At 45.1% G+C, this 25,061-nt stretch overlaps 1 protein-coding gene across 1 annotated transcript in view; it reads left to right on the forward strand.

Annotated features, from left to right (window-relative positions):
* Positions 1–25,061, forward strand: part of dhx8 (DEAH (Asp-Glu-Ala-His) box polypeptide 8) — a 65,225-nt gene that overhangs the window by 23,783 nt on the left and 16,381 nt on the right. The window contains exons 13-18 of the mRNA XM_070864388.1: positions 1,558–1,752; positions 8,266–8,451; positions 9,093–9,303; positions 10,497–10,678; positions 12,185–12,325; positions 13,391–13,546. Of these exons, the coding sequence (XP_070720489.1) occupies positions 1,558–1,752; positions 8,266–8,451; positions 9,093–9,303; positions 10,497–10,678; positions 12,185–12,325; positions 13,391–13,546 (1,071 nt within the window). The remainder of the gene's footprint in view (positions 1–1,557; positions 1,753–8,265; positions 8,452–9,092; positions 9,304–10,496; positions 10,679–12,184; positions 12,326–13,390; positions 13,547–25,061) is intronic.

The following is a 25,061-nucleotide window of genomic DNA, read 5'->3' on the forward strand; positions in this document are numbered from 1 at the left end:
CTACGGGCCATCAATATAAGATCGTCACCAACAAATCCAATGGGGAATTCAGAAGAAACTTCTTTACTCAGAGTGGTGAGAATGTGGAACTCGTTACCACAGCGAGTGATTGAGGCGAATAGTATCGATGCATTTAAGGGGAGGCTAGACAAGCATATAAGGGAGAAGGGAATAGAGGGTTATGCCGATAGATTTAGATGAGGAAAGACGAGGCTCGAGTGGAACATAAACGCCGGCATGGACTCGTTGGATTGAATGGCCTGTTTCTGTGTTGTACATCCTATGTACTTTACAGAGTTAGATTAATTTAATTTTGAAATTTCCAAAGCAGGGAATCTAAACTTTTTGGCAATTATTCTGTGTGTACCTTGCTTCTCTCCCCCACTTCCTCTTTGTGAAGTGCTTAGCTACTCTACAGATGTAATTAACTGGCTGAAAGGACAGTATGCAACCTGTTGCTAGTCATCTGCCAATGCTGCCTATGGCCCAACTATGAAGTGCAAATGTAACTGCTTGGCGTCCCCTCCTTCTGATGCGTGGTACATACCAGGAAGTTCCTATGTGAGGCATCTTGGGTGTGAACTTGTAATTTATAATGACGTACTATCATGCTGTGCTATATCAGTGCAGTGTATAGCCTAGCAACCTAAAGCATTGTGCTTCACTGAGCTGTAGCATTAGTCTATTAGATCTATTGGGACCAAGAAATAACACATTATGTTAGCCAAGATCATAACTGTCAATGCATTTTGTGTTTGATATTGGTAACAAGTTATAACTGTGCACTTAGCGCACTGTTTGATTAATGTTCCTTTGATCTAATAATATACAGCATGTTGTGGGTCTGTACAGTGGGTTTTATTGAGGCATGGACCCAGTATCATTAAATTCTTCTAATTTATCATGTAGCCTGCCATTTTCTATCTGGTAATACACGCAAAAGTTATATTCTGAAAATGTTTCAATTATGAAGCGGAGTTCATGGAATATTCAAACCAGGGATTTTCACTGCTTTGTAAACTTGGTATTTTGGCAACCAAGTTTAAAATGTTTATTTTCTTAATGTTGTAAACAGTTAAAATCTAATGGAAAAACTCCATTCAAGTATTTGAAGGAAAAACTCATTACTCAGATTGCTGAATAAGCATGGTATTTCAAACTTGGAAGTCAAGTAATATTCGAGGTGGTGATGACTGTACTTGTATCTGATTATTTAATTTTTAAAAATTGGGTTCAAAATTAAGTCCTAACTATTGTCACTGAATGTTGTAGTGCTGTAACCAACAGCTTTCATTTTGAAATCAACGTTCTCATTTTAACTGGGCAGTGTTTTTTTTCAGATGTAGTAATATAATAATAAGCTGGGGTCCCATAGTGAATGACCTGCTTTCAAGCGTATTATGCAACCCCAATCCCATGTCATTTTCCATCATTTCCTTTTGTAAATCATTGTGGTTCTATTGTAATATTTTTCAAAAATGCAATTAAGTTACTATAAACACAACTCCATTTTGAAACTAAATTTCTGACCATGAAATGGTTTCCTTTTTGTTGTAGGCCGTGCATGACAACCAAGTGCTGATTGTCATTGGAGAGACTGGTTCTGGTAAAACTACTCAGATCACCCAGTACTTGGCAGAGGCAGGGTACACAACCCGTGGAAAGATCGGGTGCACGCAACCAAGGCGTGTGGCTGCAATGTCCGTAGCTAAGAGAGTGTCAGAAGAGTATGGTTGCTGTTTAGGTCAAGAGGTAAGCTGAAATCTTAAAGCTGTTTTCCAATTTTAAATTTCCATTGCAGATCTTGTTTATTTTTTAATGGTTAACCCCTTGCTCTCATTTTGAATTGCTGAAATGAATATTTCAATTGTTATAGTATAACAATCTTCAAATGCATATTCTCTTGTCTAGATTAATGCTATCAGCATAGGCAGTCCCTCGAATCGAGTATGACTTGCTTCCGTGTCAAAAAGTTCACAGATCTTTCAATGATGGACCTAAAATTCCAGGTCCTGAACTACATCTTGAAGGTTGGAAGATGCCTGTGCTTGGATTTTTTTAACGTGTGGTGACCGTTGCACACCAGCCACCAAACGGGCTTGACAGAGCTAGGTCTTGATCCAGTAGCAAGGGTTAACCAAGACGACTGGAGACCAGCTCTGCTGTACGGACCTAGTGCGCACACATATCGCAGTGTGGGCTGGCCCATGCTGCCCCTGGGCCCTCGCCTCTTCTGGGCCCCAAACCCGTGCCTCTCCTTGGCCCCGATCACGTCCCTCTACAATCTCTCGCCGTTCCTGCTGTACCTGCCCACGCTCCAATCACCAACCTGGACCTTGATGCTAGTATATCGCTTTTAAGGACCATTTAAAGGGGTGTCCGATGCTCTTGCTCATTATTAAGCTGTAACAATCTTTAAAAGGGTTCTTAAAAAAGATATGTTGGAATTTATTTAAGAATATGATGCATGGTGTGAGAAAATGCTGTTCCTCCCCCACCCCAGAAACCATGTACCTGTACAATCTATCCAATCATAGACTTGAGTTTCTCCTGATAACTGAAATGTGCTAACTCTGACCCATGGGCCACGTACAGCCCTAAGCTTTGGAAAATCCAGCCCTTGAAGCCCACGCATATCAGTTCTATATGTGGATGTAGAATCATAGAGGCTTACGGCACAGAAGGAGGCCATTTGGCTCATTGTGTGCTGGCTGAGAAAGGGCTATCCAGCTTAATCCCACTTTCCAGCTCTTAATAACTGGTTTTCTCCAGTTTTGAATTTTGTGAGCCTGGAAATTTGTGATGTCGTTTGACTAGCTTTGTTACCTCATTGGAGGATACGTTCTAAATCGGAATCTTTTAGTATCAATACCTGTTGCTTGACATCTATATAAATAAGTGGGGACATGGATTTAAATGTTGATAATAGCGTTCTATATGGCCCCTGAAGGTCCATAATACATACTTTCGCAGCTCATAAAGACAAAAAACTTGAACATCGCAGCCTTAGTTACGGACAGTGTTCCCCCTAAGGTGCGCAGTTGTACACCAATCGCCGGGTCCCCACAGGCCGCTCACCAGCGTTGCCGCTGGAAGAGATACCGTGGAGCAAATTTAAAGGGCCCAGGCAGGAAAAATAAATTAGAGGGAACATTGGTCACGCACTGATCCTTCTTGCTGTTCTCAGTCCATCAGTTTTTTTTTTAAGATTGTGTATCTAAATTGTATGGGGGTTGGAGGGTGATCAGCGATAACGATCGGTGGCAGGTCAGGTGGGAAAGTGTTTTTGTATCCCAGCTTTTTGGATTTGACAGGTTGCCCACCGGTTTTCCGCTGTGCCTAGATCTCATCTGTGAAGCTGAGACGGGAGGTCAGTGGCCATTGAGTCAGCTGATGAATTGACAGCTTCAAGTGTCAAGTCAAAGCTCCCAGCTGATTGAGATATGGGGCTAGATTTTACACTTTTGTGCATATCGCCCAAAATGGGCCTTATTTCTGACGTGGACAGTAGAAATGGGTTTTCAAATCGCCGGCTTCTCTCCCATTCTCAAAGCACCTAGTCTCCATTTTTGAAATTGGGCGTTACCGCGAGCGATATGAAATGGGCGGTAGTGTTAAATCTCGCTGACCTTCTGCCGTCAAGTGTCGTCGTCCTTGGCAACGGCATGGCAACGCTTGATTCCCGCGATTCAGGAGGTCAAAGGTCATCCTGACATGCGCAGAAGAGACAGAGAGAAAGAGAGAAGGAGCTGAGGGGGACTGAAGGCATGTGTGGCTGTGGTGTGTGCTTGTTTGGCTGTTGTGGGAGGCACGAGGGAGATTCACCAGCAGCAAAAAGCTTACCAAGCACCAACATAGTTGGCACCGAGTTTGTGTCCAACAAATAAGATATAACATGGAAGGGATGGTGGAAGTCCTGGAGCTGGTAGCCAGGAACACTGGTGGCAGAGGGCTCGCAGTGGTCCCGGAGCGTGGCACTGCACCCCCATTGCCAACGACACACGAGAGCCAGGAGCAACATCTTGCTTCTGGCTCGGAGCACGTTCCCACCTCAGGACTGTCCTCTCTCTCTCGTATCCGTCCAAGCAACGGTTCAGCCGTCATAGCTTTTTCCCCACCACCCCCCATTGGAACATCGCCTGAAGAGCTCCTCGGCCAGGCGGCTTGGAGTCAGAAGGGGAAGGGGTAGAGGTGGGGAGGAGAAGCGGTGGGGTGGGGGGTTGGTTTTTAAAAAAATGTTTTTTATTTAACAAAACCTTGTTGCGCATTGGCTCAGATAGCTGCACCGTTACACGCTGGTGATTCCTTATCAAAGGATATAATTACATTTAACTTCAATCAACTTAAACTTTTAACTGTCACCAAGGTGATGCCCACCATTGATGTATGACCTGCACACCCAGCAGTGTGTCAGCCTTGTAAACAACAACAACATTCTTTCAGGCAAAGCGCTCATTGATGAGCTCCTGATGTAAAGCTCTTGCAGCTATCATGCCACCACGGGTCCTTTCGTGCAGTCTGCAGGGGGCATGGCTTCAGCGTCAGCCTGATTGTGTGGGCCGATATCAGCGTCCGCCTCCCCGTCCTCCTCTTCCTCTCTCTGGTGAGGGGGACTGTCAGACTCATCAGGCAATTCTTGTTCCCTCCTGATAGCCAAGTTGTGCAGCATGGAGCACACCACCACGAATTGAGCCACCTGCTCAGGGTGGTATTGGAGGTCGCCTCCTGAGTGGTCCAAGCATCTAAAGCGCTGCTTAAGCACTCCAATGGTTTTCTCCACGATATTGCAAGTGGCTCTGTGGCTCTCATTGTATCGCCTCTAGGCTTCGGTGTGGGTGTCTCACAGGGGGGGTCATCAGCCAGGGGATGAGGCTATATCCTTTGTCACCAAGCATCCAGCATTGACCTTGTGGCTGATTGTTAAACAAGTCAGATACAGTGCTCTCACACAGGATGTGAGCATCATGGATGCTGTCCCGAAACTTAGCATTCACTGCCATTATAATTTGCTGGTGGTCGACAACGAGTTGGACATTCAGGGAGTGGAATCCCTTGCGGTTCCTGAAAATCTCAGCATCCTGAAGAGGTGCCCGCATCGCGATGTGCGCACAGTCTATTGCTCCCTGAACATTGGGGAAGTTTGCAATTCTGGAGAATCCTAGAGTCCTCTCGCTCTGTGCCTCCCTGGTCATAAGGAAGCTGATCAAGTCCCTCCTGCGTACAGGGCTTCAGTGACCTGTCTCAGCATGCCACACATTGCTGCATTAGACAGTCCGCAAATGTCGTCAGCTGTGGCCTGAAAAGAACCCGACGCGTGGAAACAACGACCGTGCCGCGGTGACTTTGACCTCGACGGACAGTGCAGTATCGATGGTGCTGGCAGGCTGCAGATCTCCCCTTATGAGCTGGCATACCTCAGTGATGATCTCTTTGTGGAAGCGCAGTCTCCGAAGGCAGGTGGTGTCTGGCAAGTCGAGGTAAGAATACTTCTCCCTGTACTTGCGGGGGGTGTAACGTCTGGTCCTCCTCATCAGTGTGGCACGTCTTACATTGGGCACATAATGCTGTGGAGCGCACCTTCGCCCATCTCGAGTCTGTAGCATGTAATTGGTCATCAAGAGAGGATGAGAAAGGACAGGCCCCATTGCAGTAGTTCTCTGTTTTTCACCGATTGGTCACAAACAATGAATGTCCCGACGAAGACACCTATTAAATTCCAATCGGTCACAGTATGGTCAAGATGTTTCTACAGATGTTCACATCATCTCCAAAGATCTCGAGTACATCCGAACTCCCGAAGTTGAAGCAGAGCAGCCTTTTAAAGAATGTGACATGTGATGTAGAACATGGCGTCCATAACGCTGTGATTAGTTCCGGTTAGTTCCACTTTTTCTGGGCGGTTTTTTGGGCGAGCGATATTGTGGGCGATATGTGTGCGAGGTGGTGAAAGTGACACCGGGTGATCTCATGGCCGCTAGTTTTGGCAAATATGATCTTTACGACAAAAAAAAAATGGGCGGGCGGTATTATTGAATTTCGGCATTAATTCCGTGTGGAAAGTAACGCTCGGCGATAAGTTTCTGAAAAATGCCCGCCAGTCTCCATTTTCTGGCTAAATGGGCGTTATACATCATTTCAGCGGTAAAATGGATGTTAAATGGGTGTTGAGCATGCAAAAAAAAGTGGAAAATCTAGCCCATTTTCCCTCAATCTAGCTTCTCCAAACTGCATTTCCACTACAGATTTACCATGCTGCAAGTCTTTACACAAGTCTCCATCCAGTCTGACCTCATTATCTCTCCCACCATTGACAGATCGTTCCTGTCATCATTACTTCACCTGCCATCTACTCCATTAGCATGAGTGCCCTTGAAACTCTCTCACCTTGGTCCTCAGAATCCCACCATGATCAGCCCCAGTACCAGGCTCACCAGCACCACCAAACTTCTCCGCAATCAACTGATGCTACACAGGACATCAGCACCCGACCACATTGCTGCCAAGGATGGCCTCATCATGGCCAAATTTACTTCACTTGATGCTGTACACCTTGGCTGCCATATGATGCACCAACCCATTCCTTTCACAATCATCACCACTACGGGGAGGTTACCGTTATGTCTCACCATTCATTGCAACTCACTAAGCCAAAGGTGCGCACAAATCTGTCCAAGAATGTAAAGTGTTGAAAATAAAGGTTTCAATGTTTGACGCCACATTAATAGAAATTTTACATGAACATTGCATAAAACTTGTGAATTGTTAGTTGGTATGATTGCACTAGGATGATGGTGAATGTGAGTGGCTAGTGAGATGGGGATGTGATAATGTAGGTAGAGAGAAAGGGAAGGGTGGAGTTGTAAGGTAAGTTGGTGTGAGTAAGGATGTGCAGGAGTAGGGAAGGCAGAGTGATGAGGATGTGATGAGAGGCACAGCAGGATGAAGTTGAGTGTGGCTTTGTACTAACATTTAGATCATTGAAACATTTGCGACATGCACCCAGGTCCTCCTGACCACATCCCTACTTGTGCCCTGGACTGCAATGTGCGAGCAGGCTGCGTTGATCTCCTAGGGAGATCTCTTCCGCTCATTGGAAGGGAAGAGGTCCTCCTTGCGTGCTGTGACTCCCTCCAGAAGCATATAGAGGGAGTCATGAGATAGCCTGGGTGCAGCCCTGCACCTCTGTGCAGTGATTGTCGGTGTTTGCAGCACCATAATGCTGTAAAACACTGACAGCGCAAGTGTCAAAACAAAGTTGGCCATGGTCCCCTTAAGGAAATCGGCTGATGACGCATCATCAAATGACGTTATCAGACCCAGTTCCTCTAATTGGCCAGGAAACTCGCTGGGCAGGCTTAACAAGCCCAATCATGGTAAATTCATTTCAGAGGCCGAGATGAAGACAGCATCGGGGTCGGGACCTGCCACCTACGTCGCCTGCCATGGACCCACCAAGATTCTAAAATCTCGGCCATTATCTTTGAGAACCGAGAAAAGGATGGAGTGCCAATAGGTTCAGTCCATCACCCCTGCTCTTTCAACCGCCCGTGTACACTACTCTGGTCTTTATCCAACCTATTTGATCTCTGCTGTTCAACCCTGCAATACTGATATTTTCCATGGAGCCTTTTGCTCCAGCGATGACTTAATTCCCCTCCCCACTATTTTAACTGAGGAATTAAGCTGTTTATTTGAAGTGGATTAGTGCCACCATTAAAATAGAAGAGGGGAAAATTTGGAACAAGCAGGTTCAGTATTCATATGATAATATCACGCAGTAATTGTTACCCTTGTATTTCCTGTACCCTCTACAGTATATAGCAAAGCTGTAACAAAATGACTTTGCAAGCCACAAGAAACGGTTGAATCATGAGCGTGTTCTAACCTTGTAATATGCTCTGACGGACCTGCAGGATGCGACCTATAAAACTGTGACCTTTTTGAGTTTGTGAATACTGTGCTCCATTTAATGGTGTCGATCAGGTTGCAGTGATATTGTTGCTTTGCAGCTCTTCTTTCCAATCATTTTCCACCCATGTATTTTTTTTCTGTTTTCATGCTTCAAGGTTACTGAGAGAAACCATGTAAAACCCAGCGATTGCTCTGCAAATTTGTATTTTTAGCTGACTGAGGTGTATTTTATTATGTGCAACTGTATAGGTGACTTTAAATGGTGTGTGACAGCATTAGCCGGGGACAGCAGCAGGTGGGATACTAGAATTGGGAGAGAGCACTCCTTTTCACTGCTTCTGTTGAACATTGCAGGTTGGTTACACCATTCGATTTGAGGATTGCACCAGCCCAGAGACGGTGATAAAGTACATGACTGATGGTATGCTGCTGAGAGAGTGCCTAATAGATCCTGACCTGTCTCCGTATGCTATCATCATGTTGGATGAGGCCCATGAGAGGACCATCCACACTGACGTACTGTTTGGCCTTCTGAAGAAGGTAAGCTGTCATTGATTTTTTTTCTTTGTCGCAAAGCCATTAAAATGGTGAGCATAGCGTATTAAAAATCTCAAATTCAGCCAGCCCCACGCTGAACTAATTTGCCTGGGTATAGTATTTCACACTGGTGTTGCTTTTGCTTACTGGCCACAAAAGACAACATTTAGAACGTGACATGCAGAATAATGGTCAGCAGAAGTGATTTGATCAAGAGGTTCAGATGACATCCTAAATTCTGAGAGTGAAGCTTGATTTTATGACCATCCCTAAACCTCGATTAGATTACGACCTTGAACTCAGTCAGTTATCTATTTCAAATGTACAAGGGTTTAATAGCTCAGCATATTCAAAGTTCATCTTTGTATTGCTAAATTATACAAATTGGGTTAGAGTTACTGGTACGGCAATATTAACTTTTATTTATATAGCGCCTTTAACGTAGTAAAACATCCCAAGGTGCTATATATGTTTTATCCTGTGGAAGCACTAAATATGCTGCTTTCTATAGGTAGCAGTGTTGAATAGTGTTGCTATGACTCAAAAGCAATGAATAGTACTGTCTATTATGTATGTTTCATTAGTACAGTGCTGAGAAAAACAAGTATTTTTAAATTCAAATTACGCTTATTTTTCCTTTGTAGACTGTTAAAAAGCGTCCTGATATGAAATTGATTGTAACATCAGCCACACTGGATGCAGTTAAATTCTCCCAGTATTTCTATGAGGCACCTATCTTCACAATCCCTGGCCGAACATACCCAGTGGAAGTGCTTTATACTAAGGAACCCGAGACCGATTATCTAGATGCTAGTCTAATTACAGTGATGCAGATTCATCTAACGGAGCCACCAGGTATTTCTTGTTGCACAGTACTCCGATGTTACACTATTGAATCCGTTGTGATACTGATTAATCTTACTTCTGACCCAACATTCTCACAAAAGCAGTTGCAAAAAAAAAAACATTATTTAAGTTTCTGATCTGCATTGTCCCTTCCTCCCAGTGGCTTGAACAAAGATTTCATAATTGAATTCCCAATTTATAATCTCAAGGGCAAAATTATTTGATATTGTCTTGGATTTAGTGGTTACATAAGTGGTGAGGCTATCAGTGCTCACTGTTGAGGAGTAAGTCGGACGGCAACTTCCGGCGACTGCACATGCGTAGTGAAACGCGGGAATCAGGAAGTTGCTGTCCGAGTTGCCCTGCTCCTCCAGAAGCTTCGCTACACCAGTACCTCGCCGAGAGACTCGGTGTTCAAGTACATGCGATGGCGTGACTTTGCTGTACTTGCATGATAGATGCCCAGTAAACGCACCAGAAAAAGTTACGGCTTGTTTCCACCACGCCCCTCCCGGCCTACTGCAGATCACTTTCTCTGAGCAGGTTTATCGTTGTCCAGGTCAATTATTCTGTTCCCCATTCCATCAAATCTGCCGTAATCACCCCTATTCTCAAATAACCAACCCCTGATCCCTCCGGCTTTGCAAACTAATCGCTCCAACTCCAACCACCCCCTTCCCTCTCCACGTTTCTTGAATGTGTTCTCGCCTCCCGAATCCGTGCCCATCTTTCCCAGAACTCCTTATTTAAATTTCTCCAATCAGGCTTCAGCCCTGCCATAGTACTGAAATCGTTCTGAAATCGTTCTTGCATCCTAATATCAATAACATCCGAATTGACTCCCTTCTTGTCCTTCTGGACCTATCTGTGCCTTCAGCTGCCTCGGTCCTAAATTCTGGAATTCCTTCCCTAAATCTCTCTGCCTCTCCATTGCTCTCCCTTCCTTTAAGATGCTCCTTAAAATTTACCCAACCAAGCTTTTGGTCATTCTGCCCTAAAATTTCCTTATATGGCTCAGTGTCAAATTTTTTCTTTGATAACACTCCTGTGAAGCGCCTTGAGATGATTTATTACATTAAGGGTGTCTATAAATATAAGTTGTCATAAACAAATTTTTTAATACCCCATTAATATTTGCCATGTGTACCAAAACGTTTGGTGCAATTTTAAAGCTTGTACTAAAAATATTTTTGCTTATTTAGGTGACATCCTAGTTTTCCTAACTGGTCAGGAAGAAATTGACACTGCATGTGAGATTCTGTATGAGCGAATGAAATCCATGGGACCTGATGTGCCGGAGTTGATTATTCTGCCTGTATATTCTGCTTTGCCGAGTGAGATGCAAACCAGAATTTTTGATCCCGCCCCACCTGGCAGCAGAAAGGTAAAAATGCAGACTTACTATAATTAAACAGGCAATGTTGTTTCATTTAACTTAAAGCCTATTTGGGTAGAATTAAGAATATATTTAGGACAGAATTAAGAATGCGTTTAAGATGGAACGAAAAGCAAAGTTATTTGAATCTTTGGCCATAGATCCTTCAAAAAAAAAGGAGCACTGAATATCTGGTATTTTCTGTTTGTAGATTTACATGTTTCCTTGTAAAGAAACCCAGCATCTGTGGAACTTGAGTAGATTTCTTGCTGCCTGATTTAACTGGCTATCGCCACTCCTTCAAAAAAAAACCTTTCTTAACTTTCCTCTTTTGATAGCTACATTTAAAAAGCCCACTGTATAGTGGTGTACAAGGATCATTACATTGTTTGGCATTCTGGTACCAGTGTTTACTTTAACATCCATTCATGGAATTATGATTACATTTATACTAAACGCTCCACCTCTCACTAATCACACTAGGTGCTATTTGTTTCCCTTCAATTTTCTCTCCTCACTTTGTGAAAGTGCTGACTTGTGTGGGAGTTACAATTCCAGTGGCACTCTCTCATATTTTGCTCAAGTGGCCATTTGTCATGTGTGAGCCGAGATTGGAGAGATGGCCGAGCTGTGCCTGATCTTCTCTTCACAGATATACTCACATGTTCAATTTTCTAGCCAAAGTTTTTTTTCGTTCATGGGATGTGGGCATTCCTGGCAAGGCCAGCATTTATTGCCTTTTGAGAAGGCCTTCCTGAACCGCTGCAGTCAAGCCAGATCCTCTCCTTGCGTGAAATCCGCAATCATGGGCTTTCCAGCAGGCGTCGGTGGATAGTAATCAAGATCACGCACTCTAGCTAATAATTTTTGTTTTCCCTTCCTGCGTTAGTCCAAGCCAAGTGTATTGCTCTCATCATCATTCCAAATGAGTTAAAGCTAACTCAGCATGGATGCAGAGGGCTTTCCTGGTCTGCATTATTCAGTAGTACAATTGCACACAAAGGAAATATTTTCTGTTTGCTATTTAGCAAAATTACTGAAATGTTGGTTCATTTCTTCATCACATGGTTTGATCTCTGTAATGCTCTGCTAGCTAGGCACCTTTTCCCTCTGCTCCACCATGTAGACCTGATCGTTCACTATGTCCCACCTGCCTGGTTCCCTCTGCCTTGCCACCTCCCTTTCTGGTTTCAAAAACTTTCTCAAAATCCTTCTCTTCAGTAAGGCCATCAGCAGCTGCCTCCAGCTCCCTCCCTATTGCTATTTCCCTTTTGTTGACTGCTCAGCATCTGCAGGTTTTATCTTTTTAATGTAAAGTGTTTTGAGAAGCCATCCTCCACATTAAGAGCACTATAGCAATGGTGGTGATAGTTGGCAGTTGCTCCCAGTGCCACGGGGGATTGGAATGGGCCAAAAAAGAGACTATTTTGTGGTTCTATCTTTTTTAATTTGTTCATCCCCAATATTTCCCCCCTAAACAATTTCTGTCTATAACTACTTTTGTTTTAATTGTAGGTTGTAATTGCCACCAACATTGCTGAAACATCATTGACCATTGACGGCATCTACTATGTTGTGGACCCTGGGTTTGTTAAGCAGAAAGTCTACAACTCCAAGACTGGCATTGACCAGCTAGTCGTGACTCCAATTTCACAGGTTCTTTTTTAAACCTCCGTTTTAAATGTCATTTATTATTGGTCATATTCTTCATTCTTTATATTTTTTGTTATAAACAAAGCCAGTACAATGCGTCAGATTAACTCCGACACAGGTTAAGTGCCATTCAGGGCTCTCTGTATACTGTGCCAACAGTGTGTATTAATCCAGACTTAAAAAGCCATCTTCTACTCCACCAGTATTATAGTTTCCTTTTATTTCTCCCTAGCCAATTTTCTTTGCTCCTCTCCTGAAGTTATTAATTCTTTGCTGGGATATGGTGCTGCGGGTATCCGTTACTGTGTGGTACCTTGCTCCAAGTGGGCATTGTTCTGTGTGAATATTGATGGTGATTGATAGAAGCAGTTTGATTGCAGAGGATTCATAGCCAAGCTAGATCCTGTCTTTGCCTGACCTCCACACACAACCACGTCCACCAGGAATCACCACGGTAATAAAGACACATAGTGAAGGCGTTCAAAATCCTCATTGGATGCTAGCTTGCGTGATTTAGGATGCCAGAGGGATGAACTTTATGCTGAATATCCTTTTCTTTTCCTTAACTGTTCTTGCACTATTTAAGTAAAAATATTCCTAATCACAACAATTAATGGGGAAAATCAAACATTTTTTTAAATTCATCTTCAAAACTGGTAATTGTTCATGACATGTGAAAGGTAATGAACAGAAAAGGAGGAAGAAACATCCCAAATTGTAAAGTCCTCACCTAGTGCTAAATTTTGTTTGGTGTTATAATGTATGCACCTGTGAGGATGCTCACAGGTTTGTAGAGCTGTTGCATTGAGAGTGGCTTAGCCAGTCACGTGTTGTTCACAAGACTCCATAAAACCCCAGTCATTTGAGTCTAGGTCATTCACGATGAGGCATGCAGTTGGGAGCCTAGTGGATGAACTGGTAATGTGCAGTGTGATTAAACCTTTGCTATTAAGAACTAGTTGGTTTATTAACAATGTGTTGTTATGAATTCTTAAGCAAAGGTATAATGGTGTAATTTTAAATACCTTTCCCATTTCCAACGGTTTGAATATTGTCTGTTGTCCTCAGGCTCAAGCTAAGCAGCGTGCTGGCCGAGCAGGAAGGACAGGACCTGGGAAATGTTACAGACTGTACACCGAGCGTGCCTACCGGGACGAAATGTTGACCACAAATGTTCCTGAAATTCAAAGAACTAATCTTGCAAGTACGGTACTGTCACTCAAGGTAAATTAAATACAAATTACAGTTACATCTTAAAACACTGTTAAATGCTCTGGATGTAATGAGGTTTAAGTGTGGGGAAAGGAGACAATTCTGGGATTGCACTCCCTCCCGCCTTAAAATAATGGCCCAGAAATTGTGGTCAGAGGCTTGGCAGATGTCTCCGACCACAATAATTTCTACGAAAGTACCTGGTGGTCCCGGAGGTTTGGCGACTTGTGGTCCTGGGGCTCTACGCGAAGGCCAGTGTAGGTGCCTACGTATCCCAGGATCATACGGATCTCTGGGATCAAGTGGGCAGTGTAGGGGGATTCCCATTCATAGTTTGATAATTCCGTATGTACGGTGCCGCCATAAGTATGAATGGGAATACCTCCCAAAACACAAACACTGATAAAATTTAAAAATGCATTGCATATTTAAAATTAATTAAAATGCAATTTAATTAAATATTTTACACACAAATGTATTTTTTTGAATTTTTTAAAATATGTTTCAACAGGGCAAAAATAAACCTAATTTAATAGACAAGGTTTTTAATTTAAATTAGTAACATTTTATTTTTCTATTTTTTAAAACTCTTACACTGGTAAAAGGAGGCCTTACGCCTGCTTTTACCAGCGTAAGAATTTGAAAGACATTCGTTGGGCAAATAGCCCAACTCTCTGCCCGTGGAGGCCTTTTTCCTTCGCATGCGTGGGATCTATCAAAAGGATTTTGACAGATCCGGCACTTGCGCTTCACATACCTAAACCTGGAACTTGCGGGGACCCCACGGGCGCATGCACACCTCAAACGTGTCCATGGGGAATGCGATTTCAGGCCCATAGACTCCTGAAAGTTTCAGTTACCTCAACAATCATAAAACCATAGAAGTTTACAGCATAGAAGGAACCCTTCTTGTCTGTGCTGGCTTTTTGCTGCAGCAATCCAAAACTTGATCCCACTGCTGTCTCCATTGAATCGTCATTCACACTATTAAAACATTTCATAATTTTAAAAACCTCTATTAAATTTCCTCTTGGCTTTATCTACTCAAATTGAAATAATCTCCGTATCCTAAGGCTCTTGTAACTATAGTTTCCTATTCCACTAAATATATTCAAAAAGGAGTTGGATGAAGTCCTTACTACTAGGGGGAATCAAGGGGTATGGCGAGAAAGCAGGAATGGGGTACTAAAGTGCATGTTCAGCCATGAACTCATTGAATGGCGGTGCAGGCTAGAAGGGCCGAATGGCCTACTCCTGCACCTATTTTCTATGTTTCTGGTATCCTGATGACTCAGCTCTGTATGTGCTTAATGTCCTTTTTTATAATGGTGTTTTGAAAACTGCAAACAGTTCTCTAACTTTGGCTTAACCATTTCTTTGTACAAACTTATTACCGCCTTCTCTTCTACATGATGTCCCTATTTATAAAACCCCAAAATGCCATTGGTATCTAAGTGTTACCAGGCAGTTGCGAATTGAGAATGTTCGTGTATTTGTAAGCTGGTAGATAGTGTAACCCAGGACAATGATGATGAATAAAGTGATGTATTTAGTTACAATTGTATTTGATTTAAAGAAAGGATATATATATATATATATATAACGCAAGTTCTTGGTAGACTATGGCTCATGTGTCACAGGATGTACCAGATAATCACCTCTGAGGGCAGGACTCCTGCCGCTTTGTAATTGACTCCTCAGTGTTGCTCATTTTGTGTCTTTGAAATTAATGAAAGAAACATTCAAAGCAGTTACTAAACTGAAGTTGAGTTGCAGTATTGAAAGTGGACATTTTAGAGGTTCATAACCAGCCAACAGTTTTCCTAAACTCAAATCACCTGTTCTACAGTCCTCCAAAACTTTGCATGGCCAGATTGCTGCTATTGATCTCTCTTTTGGTTCGATCATCTTCTGGATCTGCCAATAAGCCAGGGACTTTCGATTCTAATCTGTTCAAAACTGTAACATTTGCTAATTGAATAAGTCCATTTGGCATTTAAATCTTCATGTGTAAATAGTTAGCTTCTGAGCCCCATGGAGCTATTGAACCCTGTTTGCTTATATTGTGCTGTTGGCCATCTTTTTGAGCAAGATTTTGATCACCTCTCTATGGGCTCAATTTTCCCCAATGCCGTTTTTTTGAGTACTACAACAGCTACGCACGTTTGTTTTTTGGCCCCGGCTACTCAAAAAAAAAATAAAATAAAAAAAAATAATAATAAAAATAAATAAATAACTAGCAAGTTTCCCCGTTCTATGTTTTGAAATTGTCACCGTGCAGACTGTCCTTTAGCTTTGGGGCGGTGGAGCCTAATGTCTGCACTGAAAAATACGACGCCCCCCCCTTCTGCGCATGTGCGGGGAAAAAAATGAAGTTTTTGAAGCTATGGGCGCGCACTCCCAGTACAGCTCCCGGTCTGCATTCGGCCATTTTTAAAGAGCCAGTTGTGTGTGAGAACTTTAATTCTTATTGCAAAAATCGGAGCTGCAATACAAGATGCAACACGGCTCAAGGACCAAGAATATCTTACAGGATGAAATGGAGGCATTGGTTACTATAATTGAGGCCAGATGGCACGAGCTGGACACCAGCAGAGGTCACACAAGTTTCACCAAAAGAAATGAAGAAACGCTGGAACCAACTTGCAGAAGATTACTGTGCAGTGGTGACCACCCCGAGATCTGGAGGCCAGTGCAAAAAGAAGTGGCAGGACCTTGGTCAAGTAGATAGTGTAAGTAATGTTTTCATTTATTCAATGGAATTACAATTGTAAATGTCCCACCCAGCAGAAAGACACCCTCTCTAAAAAGTTATATTTTCATCTTTGCAGAGGAAGGTGGCACACAGCAAAAGGAAAAGAACTTGAACAGGAGGAGGCCCGGCAAATCTGCAGCCACTCACACATTTGGAAGAGAGGGTCGCTGCTTTGATGGGTCCTGCCTGGAGAAAAGCAACCACCACTGCACAAGCTGGGCCCACACTCGAGGGAGAGGGTAAGTCCTGCAAATTCCACAGTCTGGCTTTGCTAAATGTTAAGTACTGTGTGGGCTAGCCACGCATCGGTTCCTGGAGATGTCTCCGTCAGCTACGCTTCATTTGATGCAATGTGCTATCATTCTTCATGGTCCTTCGAATGAGCCTGCTGCCTGTGCTATGTGAGCCTACTCATACCACCCTGCCGCTCCGCTGCTGCTATCCATTTGTCTGTTCTGTTATATTTTGCAGAACTTGAGGCCAACCCTGACGAGGCTGAAGCCGATGCAGAAGAACATTCAGACCCGGGCGAGCCTGAAGAGGAGATGGATGAAACCCACACTGTTGTATTCACTCTGGAGGAGGTGCAGGTGCCACCCATTGAGGTGCCAGGCCCTTTCCTGAGTGGTACGATTGTTGGGACATGCCATGGTTTCTCTCACTCCAAGGCTGGGATTCCAGTGGGGTTGCCTCAAGGCACACCCAGGGCCCCACTGTCCGAGACTGCGGGTTCCAGTGGGATACAGCGAGCCACATCCAAGGTGAGGAGGGGAAGGAGAGCTCGACAGCGCTCTCCTGAGGTGCAAGATCTAACAGATGTGGTTCAGATGATGGCAATGAGTGCAGAGAGCATTGACCTTACAGGATCTCTCCTGGACACCATCAGTGGGGTGGGTGATGAGGTATCGGGACTGTTGGGAGAAGTAACAACACTCTCACGAGAAATGGGAACACTATCCGGGCACATGAAGAAGGGAATGTCGTGGGTAGCTGAAACACTGTCGGCGAACATGAGGTGGGGGGGAAATGTTGGAGGTAGTTGAGACACTGTCAGGGCACATGAGGGAGGGAATGTTGAAGTTAGCTGCTGCAATAAAGGAACATGCCCAGATGCCGCACCCATTGACGGAATCAACTGCCACTCTCACTCCAATCCCCAGATCAGCCTCTGAAGAGGCCCAAGCCCAGTCTTCCACATTATTGCCTGCTCCCCCCCCCCCCCCCACCGCATCAAGAAGTGGCATTACCCGAGATGTTTGGAAAAATAAGCTTGGTACCAATCCAAGAAACGCTGCGCCACTGCCTGCGGGCAGCGGGGGAGTTAACAAGACCAAGCACAGCGGGCGGCCTTGATATAAGGTGGAAGAGAGATGGGTGCAGCCTTTCTGTGCTGTGGTTGTTGTTGTTGTTACTGTTATAACTGTTCTCAAATTAAAAGTTTTTTGTAAGTAATGTAAATTTACAAGTTTAAAAATTTGTAAGTGATCTCAAAGTTTGTAAGTGATCTTAACTGAAAACTTTAAAGTTTGATACAAGAATATTTTTATTTAAGTTAAGTACAAACAAGTGTTAAACTTTTGAATAATATATATTTGAAATTATAACTCAATCATTTCCATTATTTGTTCCATTATTAACACAACTTTTTGAAGTAAAGAAGAATAATTTCAATTATTTGTTCCATTAACACAACACAACGTTATGGAACAGATCCAAATAGTAAACATGGTCCATTTGGAATAGTTGCCGCTGAGCCTTCAGGCAGCAAACGCGTTCACGGATGAGCTGCTGGCGCAAGGCTCGAGCAATCGTTAAAGGGGCACGACGGCCCGCCCTCCTCTGCCGTCGTGCTCCCGGTTCAAGTAGTTGCATGGCTTCCTCGTCATCTGCATCTTCCTCCTCATCATAAGCCACTCTCACCTCAGGTGGGTCTTCCACTACCAGCTGCTGCTGCCTCATGTTGCCTCATAAGTTATGCAGCATGCAGCACACAACAGTGAACTGATCGACAATCTCAGGGGAGTATTGCAAGTCACCTTCGAAATGATCCAGGCATCTGAAACGCTGTTTCAAGATGCCAATGGTCCTCTCTATTATGCTGTGCGTTTACAGGAGGATATCAATCTATTGGTCAGGTGGGCAGAACAGTGGCAAATGGAATTTTAATTTGGAGAATTGGGGAGGGCAAAGAAAGAAAGGGTATACACATTAAACAGTAGGCCACTTAGAAGTGTAGATGAACAAAGGAACCTTGGAGTGCTTGTCCACAGCTCTCTGAAAGTAGTAGGCCAGGTGGATAAGGTGGTTAAGAAGGCATACAGAATGCTTGCCTTTATTGGCTGAGGCATAGAATACAAGAGCAGGGAGGTTATGCTTAAATTGTATAATACTCTGGCTGGAATTCTGCGTGCAGTTCTGGTCGTCGTATTATAGGAAGGACGTGATTGCACTGGAGAGGGTGCAGAGGAGATTTACGAGGATGCTGCCTGGAATTAGCTATGAGAACATATTGGATAGGCTGGGTTTGTTCTCCTTGGAACAGAGGAGACTGAGGGGAGGCTTCATTGAGGTGTATAAAAATTTGAGGGGCCTGGATATAGTGGATAGCATGGGCCTATTTCCCTTGATGGAGAGGTCAATTATGCGGGGGCATAGATTAAGGTGGTTGGTGGAAGATTTAGAGGGGAAATGAGGGGACGTTTCTTCACGCAGAGGGTTGTGGGGGTCTGGAACTCACTGCTTGGAAAGGTGGTAGAGGCAGAAACCCTCACTACATTTAAAAGGTGCTTGGATGGGCACTTGAAGTGCCGTGACCTGCGGGGTTGTGGACTTGGAGCTGATAAGTGGGATTAGACTGGATAAGCTCTTGTTGGCTGGTGCAGATACGATGGTAAGTACTTTAGAGAATCTAATGAGGCCAGAGTGGTGATCTGGACTAGTTTCGATCACCTGGATGGGTCAGAGAGGAATTTTCCCAAATGTTTTTCCCCCTATTGGCTTGGGTTTTTATCTTTTTTGCCTCTCCCAGGAGATCGCATGGCTCCGGGTGGGGTGGAGTGTAAAGTGTTGCGATACATGGAGTATCGCAGTTGTGTGGGGCGGACTGGCTGGGCCGGATGCTCTTTACCTGTCCGCTATTGTTCATAGGTTTATACGTAACCTTCAGGGCTGCTGACTGAGGATCATGTGGCTTTTTGTCGGCCGGCGTGGGCACGATGGGCTGAAATGGCCTTCTGCGCTGTAAATTTCTATGTTGTATTCCTGGTTGGCTTCCTTCTGGGTTACACATAGGGGCATCATGAGCCAGGTGGCGAGGCCGTACCCTTTGTCTCCCAGAGCTTGGTATAGTGCGCTTGTGTAGGATGAATGCATCATGGGTGCTCCCAGGGTATCTCGCATCAACTGACATGATGTGATGCATGTCGTCACACACGAGCTGCACATTAACGGAGTGGAAGCCTTTTCTGTTCCTGTACATCTCGGAATCTTCCAAAGGTGCTCACAAGGCAATGTGGGTACAATCAATGCAGCCCTATACCTTTGGGAAGCCAGCAATCCTGGAGAAGCCCACAGCCCTTTCACGAATTGTCTGGGCAGTCATGGGGAACTTTATGTAGTCATTCCTCCGGGCATATAGTGCAGCAGTCACCTGCCGAATGCAGATATGTTTTGCATGTTGAGAAATGGCGCACATATCCCCAGTTGTGGCCTGGAATGATCCAGATGCATAGAATGAAAGTGCAGCTGTAACCTTCACTGCAACTGGCAAAGCAGTCCTCTTGATGTTGCTAGGTTGCGGGTCTGCTTTTAATAACTCACAGATCTTGGTTACAACTTATTTGCAGAAACGCTGCCTTCTGACACTGTCTGCATCACTCAGGTGCAGGTATGTCTCGATATACCCAAGGTGGGTAAGGCCTTCTGCCCATCATCTTACTCTGAGGTTTCTCATGTGATGATGTCTAATCACTCGTCGTCTCCGCAGCACCATCATGCAGAAGGCTTGCATGAGGTATGGCATTTTCAGTATTGCCCCCATGATCAAAGTGTACCTTTACAAGAAGCTCAAAACAGCAGGACAAGCTTCTTTGTTCTCTCTCTCCCTAAGGTCGACGCCCTAGTATAGACCACATATCGCATGCGCAATAGGCTTGCTTAAAACGCATAGCTAGGCTTTCAAATTAGGACATTTGGGGCAACGAAGTCTAATGCAATTCTTAAATTTTAGATTTTTTTCATAGTTCCACCCCATCACCGACCGAACGTCTCCTCACCGGGCTCGAGGGTCGGCCAGCAGAATCACTCACTCGCCTGGGCACAGGCTTGGCAAACACCCCCCTCCGCCCCCGCCCCCCCGGGCTTTTGATGCTGCTGCATAGTGTAAAGGTTGTCAACACTCAATGTAACAGATGAGGCCAAAGAGGAATTCTACTCTAGCCTCGAACAATCCCTGTCCCGAGTCCCTACGGATGACAAACTGATCCTCCTTGCCGACTTCAACGCCAGAGTCGGTAAGGACACAGACCTCTGGGGAGGCATGATCGGCAGAGAGGAGGTAGGGAAAACCAACTTCAGTGGTACCTTGCTCCTGACAAAATGCATAGAACACGACTTTGTCATCACCAACACCTTGTTCCACCAGAGGGACAAGTGCAAGGCATCGTGGCAACACGCTCGCTCCAAGCACTTGCACCTGCGCGACTACGTCATCGTCCGAGCGAGGGACCCAAGGACGTGCGCATCACCCACGTCATGACAGGATCAGACGACTGCTGGACGGACCACCGCCTAATCCGTTCCATCATCAACATTAATATAGCTCCAAAGCGGCGACGGCAACAGAAGTAATGCCGCAGAAAAATCAATGCCAGGACACTCAGACCCAGTTAAGACAGCCCTATACAGTAAGCGCCTCACTGCCAAACTGGCGACCCTTGATGACTCCGAGACGCAGAGTGCCCAAAGCACTTGGTCTACCCTCAAGGTCACCATAACCAGTGCCTGCGAAGAGATGCTCGTTCACTCAACCAGGAAACACCAGACTGGTTTGACGAGAATGACCAGGTGATCCAGGAGCTAATAAGCCGCAAGCGCAGTGCATTTCTGAACGTAAAGCAGCACCCCAATTCGGAAGCAGCTCTACAGGTGGCTGAAGGCCGAGGTCCAACAAAACCGTGACCTAAAGAATAGATGGTGGGTGGAGAAAGCACAGGAGATTCAGCAGCTGGTCAACAGCCATGATGTGCGAGGATTCTTCACCGCAGTTAAGTCCACCTACGGCCCAAGCACCCAAAGCACCACCCCACTGCTGGCCAAGAACGGGGAGACACTCCTTAAGGACACCGAGGCAGTCAGGGATCATTGGAAGGAGCACTTCGAAGATCTCCTTAAGCGAGACTCAGACTTTGACACGAGTGTCCTCGACTCCATCCGGCAGCATACTACCCGCCACCATCTCAGCAAAACCCCACCCTGCACGAGGTAGAAAAGGCCATCCATCAGCTCGAGAACAACAAGGCATCTGGAGCAGATGGAATCCCCGCTGAGGCACTAAAGTATGGCAGAGAAGCACTATTGACATGAATGCATGACCTCCTCTCTCTTAACTGGAAGGGGGAGAGCATGCCAGGAGATCCCAGATGCTGTAATCGTGATGATCTTCAAAAAAGGGGACAAGTCATACTACTGCAACTACAGAGGAATTTCCCTGCTTTCGCCCACTGGGAAAGTCATCTCTAGAATCCTCCTCAACCGTCTTCTCTGTGGCTGAAGTGCTCCTCCCAGAGTTACAATGCGGATTCTGTCCTCTAAAGGGTACAACGGACATTTTCAGCGCACGACAACTACAAGAGAAATGCAGGGAACAGCACCAACCTTGTACATGACCGCCTTTGACCTCACAAAGTCCTTTGACACTGTCAACCGCGAGGGACTATGGACCATCCTCTTCCGTTTCGGCTGCCCCCAAAAGTTTGTCACCATCCTCTGCCTGCTCCATGATGACATGCAAGCCATGATCCTGACCAACGGATCCACCACAGAGCCAATCAACATCCGGACCGGGGTCAAGTCATCGCGCCAACGCTCTTCTCTCTTTTCCTCGCTGCAATGCACCATTTCACGCTCAACAAGCTCCCTGCTGGCGTGGAACTAAATTATAGAACAAATGGGAACCTGCTCAACCTTCGTCACCTCCAGGCTAGATCCAAGTTTGTCCCATCTTATGTCATCGAACTACAATACGCGGACGATGCTTGCGTCTGCGCACATTCAGAGGTTGAACTCCGAGCCATCGACAACATATTCACCGAGGCATATGAAAGCATGGGCCTTACACTAAACATCCGTAAGACAAAGGTCCTCCACCAACCTGACCCCACCACACAGCACTGCCCCCCACCCCGGTCATCAAAATCCACAGTGCGGCCTTGGACAACGTGGACCATTTTCCATATCTTGGGAGCATATTATCAGCAAGGGCAGACATAGACGACGAGTTCCAACACCGCCTCCAGTGCATCAGCGCAGCCTTCGGTCGCCTGAGGAAGAGAGTGTTCGCAGACCAGGACCTCAAATCTGGCACCAAGCTTATGGTCTACAGAGCAGTAGTAATACCCGGTCTCCTATATGACTCAGACGTGGACCATATACAGTAGACACCTCAAATCGCTGGAGAAATACTACCAACGCTGCCTCCACAAGATTCTGCAAATCCACTGGGAAGATAGACACACCAACGTTGGTGTTCTCGATCAGGCCAGCATCGAAGCACTGACCACACTTGACCAGCTCCGTTGGGCAGGCCACATTGTCCACATGCCCGACACAAGCCTCCCAAAGCAAGCGCTCTACTCTGAACTCCTACACAGCAAGCAAGCCCCAGGTGGGCAGAGGAAACGTTTCAAGGACAACTCAAAGACTCCTTGATAAAGTGCAACATCTCCATCGATACCTGGGAGTCCCTGGCCAAAGACTGCCCGAAGTGGAGGAAGAGCATCTGGGAGGGCGCTGAGCACCTCGAGTCTCATCACCGAGAGCATGCAGAAAACAAGCGCAGGCAGCGGAAGGAGCGTGCAGCAAACCAGACTCCCCACCCACCCTTTCCTTCAACCACTGTCTGTCCCACCTGTGACAGAGACTGTAATTCCCGTATTGGACTCGGATGAGAACTCGCCTTTTAGAGTGGAAGTAAGTCTTCCTCGATTTCGAGGGACTGCTTTTGATGATGAAGGGTTCTCATCCCTTCAGTTCGGCTTACACTCGCCATCCTCCCCCAGTCCTGGGCTTCTTTTGAAGCCGAGCCCATGTCCGGGCCAGTGACTGATTCTGCCAGCCGATGCTCCGACCATTGAGGCCGGTTTGGAGACATTCGCTGGTGGCGTGGCACTTTGAAAAAAATCCAAAATTGAAGAATTGCATTCGACTTCTATTTTCTGTGTTTTAAGTTTAAAAAAAATTAAGCTTCATATTTAATGTGTTCTTGACTCCCTCCAAAACTGCCTTAAAAACATCAGCGTCTTTCTGTGCTGATTTTTTTAATGCGCGCTGGTTTTTCTTAAGTGCCCAGAAGGTTTTTTGGGGAGTGGTCACGTACACCGTCCTAGGAAAAATGTAAGTTGGCCAAACTTGCATAAATGTGAGAAACTGGCGCAGACATCAGGTTACGTCCCCTATGACACAAAAAAAACTAACCTAAAAAAATCGTGACTGAGTTATGCTGGCGGCAATCTTTGGGGAAACTTGGATACTTTAATTTAGGCCAAAAAAAGCACCATGCGCCAAAAAAACGGCGCAGATAACTGGGGAAAATTGGGCCCTATAGTTGAAATGTGGTATTACTCACTTTGGTAGGAAGAATAGGATAACAAAATATTTTTTAAATGGTGAGAAACTATTAAATGCAGGTGAGCAAAGATATCGAGATTCAGGTGTCCTAGTATAAGAAACACGGTGGCCCAGATTTTCCGGAGCCTATGACCGTAAGTGCCCCGCAAGTTTCGGGTTTCCGCGTGCAATGCACATGCACGATATCTGGAACATGCGATCTGTCAAGTTTCAGCTTGACAGGTCCATTGCACCTCGGCAAATGGACATTCACTGGTGGAGTTGGGTGAAACTCTTGCGCCTCGTTTAAAAAAAAAGGGGGCAAGGGCCTTCTTTTACCAGTGTAAGAGTTTAAATAAAGAGTAAAATCATTTTTTAAAAATTCTTTAAACATTAAAAAACCTTTAAATGTAGTTTAGGTTATTTTTAGCCTCTTTAAAATGTTTACATTTTTCAGAAATTAAATTTTTGTTTTAAATATTAATTAAATTGTATTTTAATTAATTTTGAACATGTCATTTATTTTTATTTAACTGGTGTATCATTGTGTTTTTTAGGGGATTCCTATTCATGCTTATAGGGATTCTGTACATAAATGGAATCCCCATAAGCATATGGGGATCCCCCTTTTTGATTGGTTGGCCTGGCCCATGTGATCCCAGGGGCACTTGCGAAGCGCGTGCGCCCCCAGGACATGTGGGCCTTTACGCTTATGTATGCCCCCAGGCCCAGGGGCGCAAGAGTTCGAACTTCCAGGACCATCAGGTAGGTTCATACTTTTCTTGCCGTTCCCTCCGACCGCAAACTCAGGCCCCCTGTGTTAGCATGCAGGGACAGCAAGCAATTAGGAAGGTAAATGGCATCTTGGCCTTTATTGCAAGGGGGTTGGTGTACAAGAGAAAGGAAGTCTTGCTACAATTGCACAGGGCCTTGTTGAGATCACACCTC

This window comes from Pristiophorus japonicus, chromosome 21 (genome assembly GCF_044704955.1).
Source record: "Pristiophorus japonicus isolate sPriJap1 chromosome 21, sPriJap1.hap1, whole genome shotgun sequence".
In the NCBI taxonomy this organism is placed as follows: Eukaryota; Metazoa; Chordata; class Chondrichthyes; family Pristiophoridae; genus Pristiophorus; species Pristiophorus japonicus.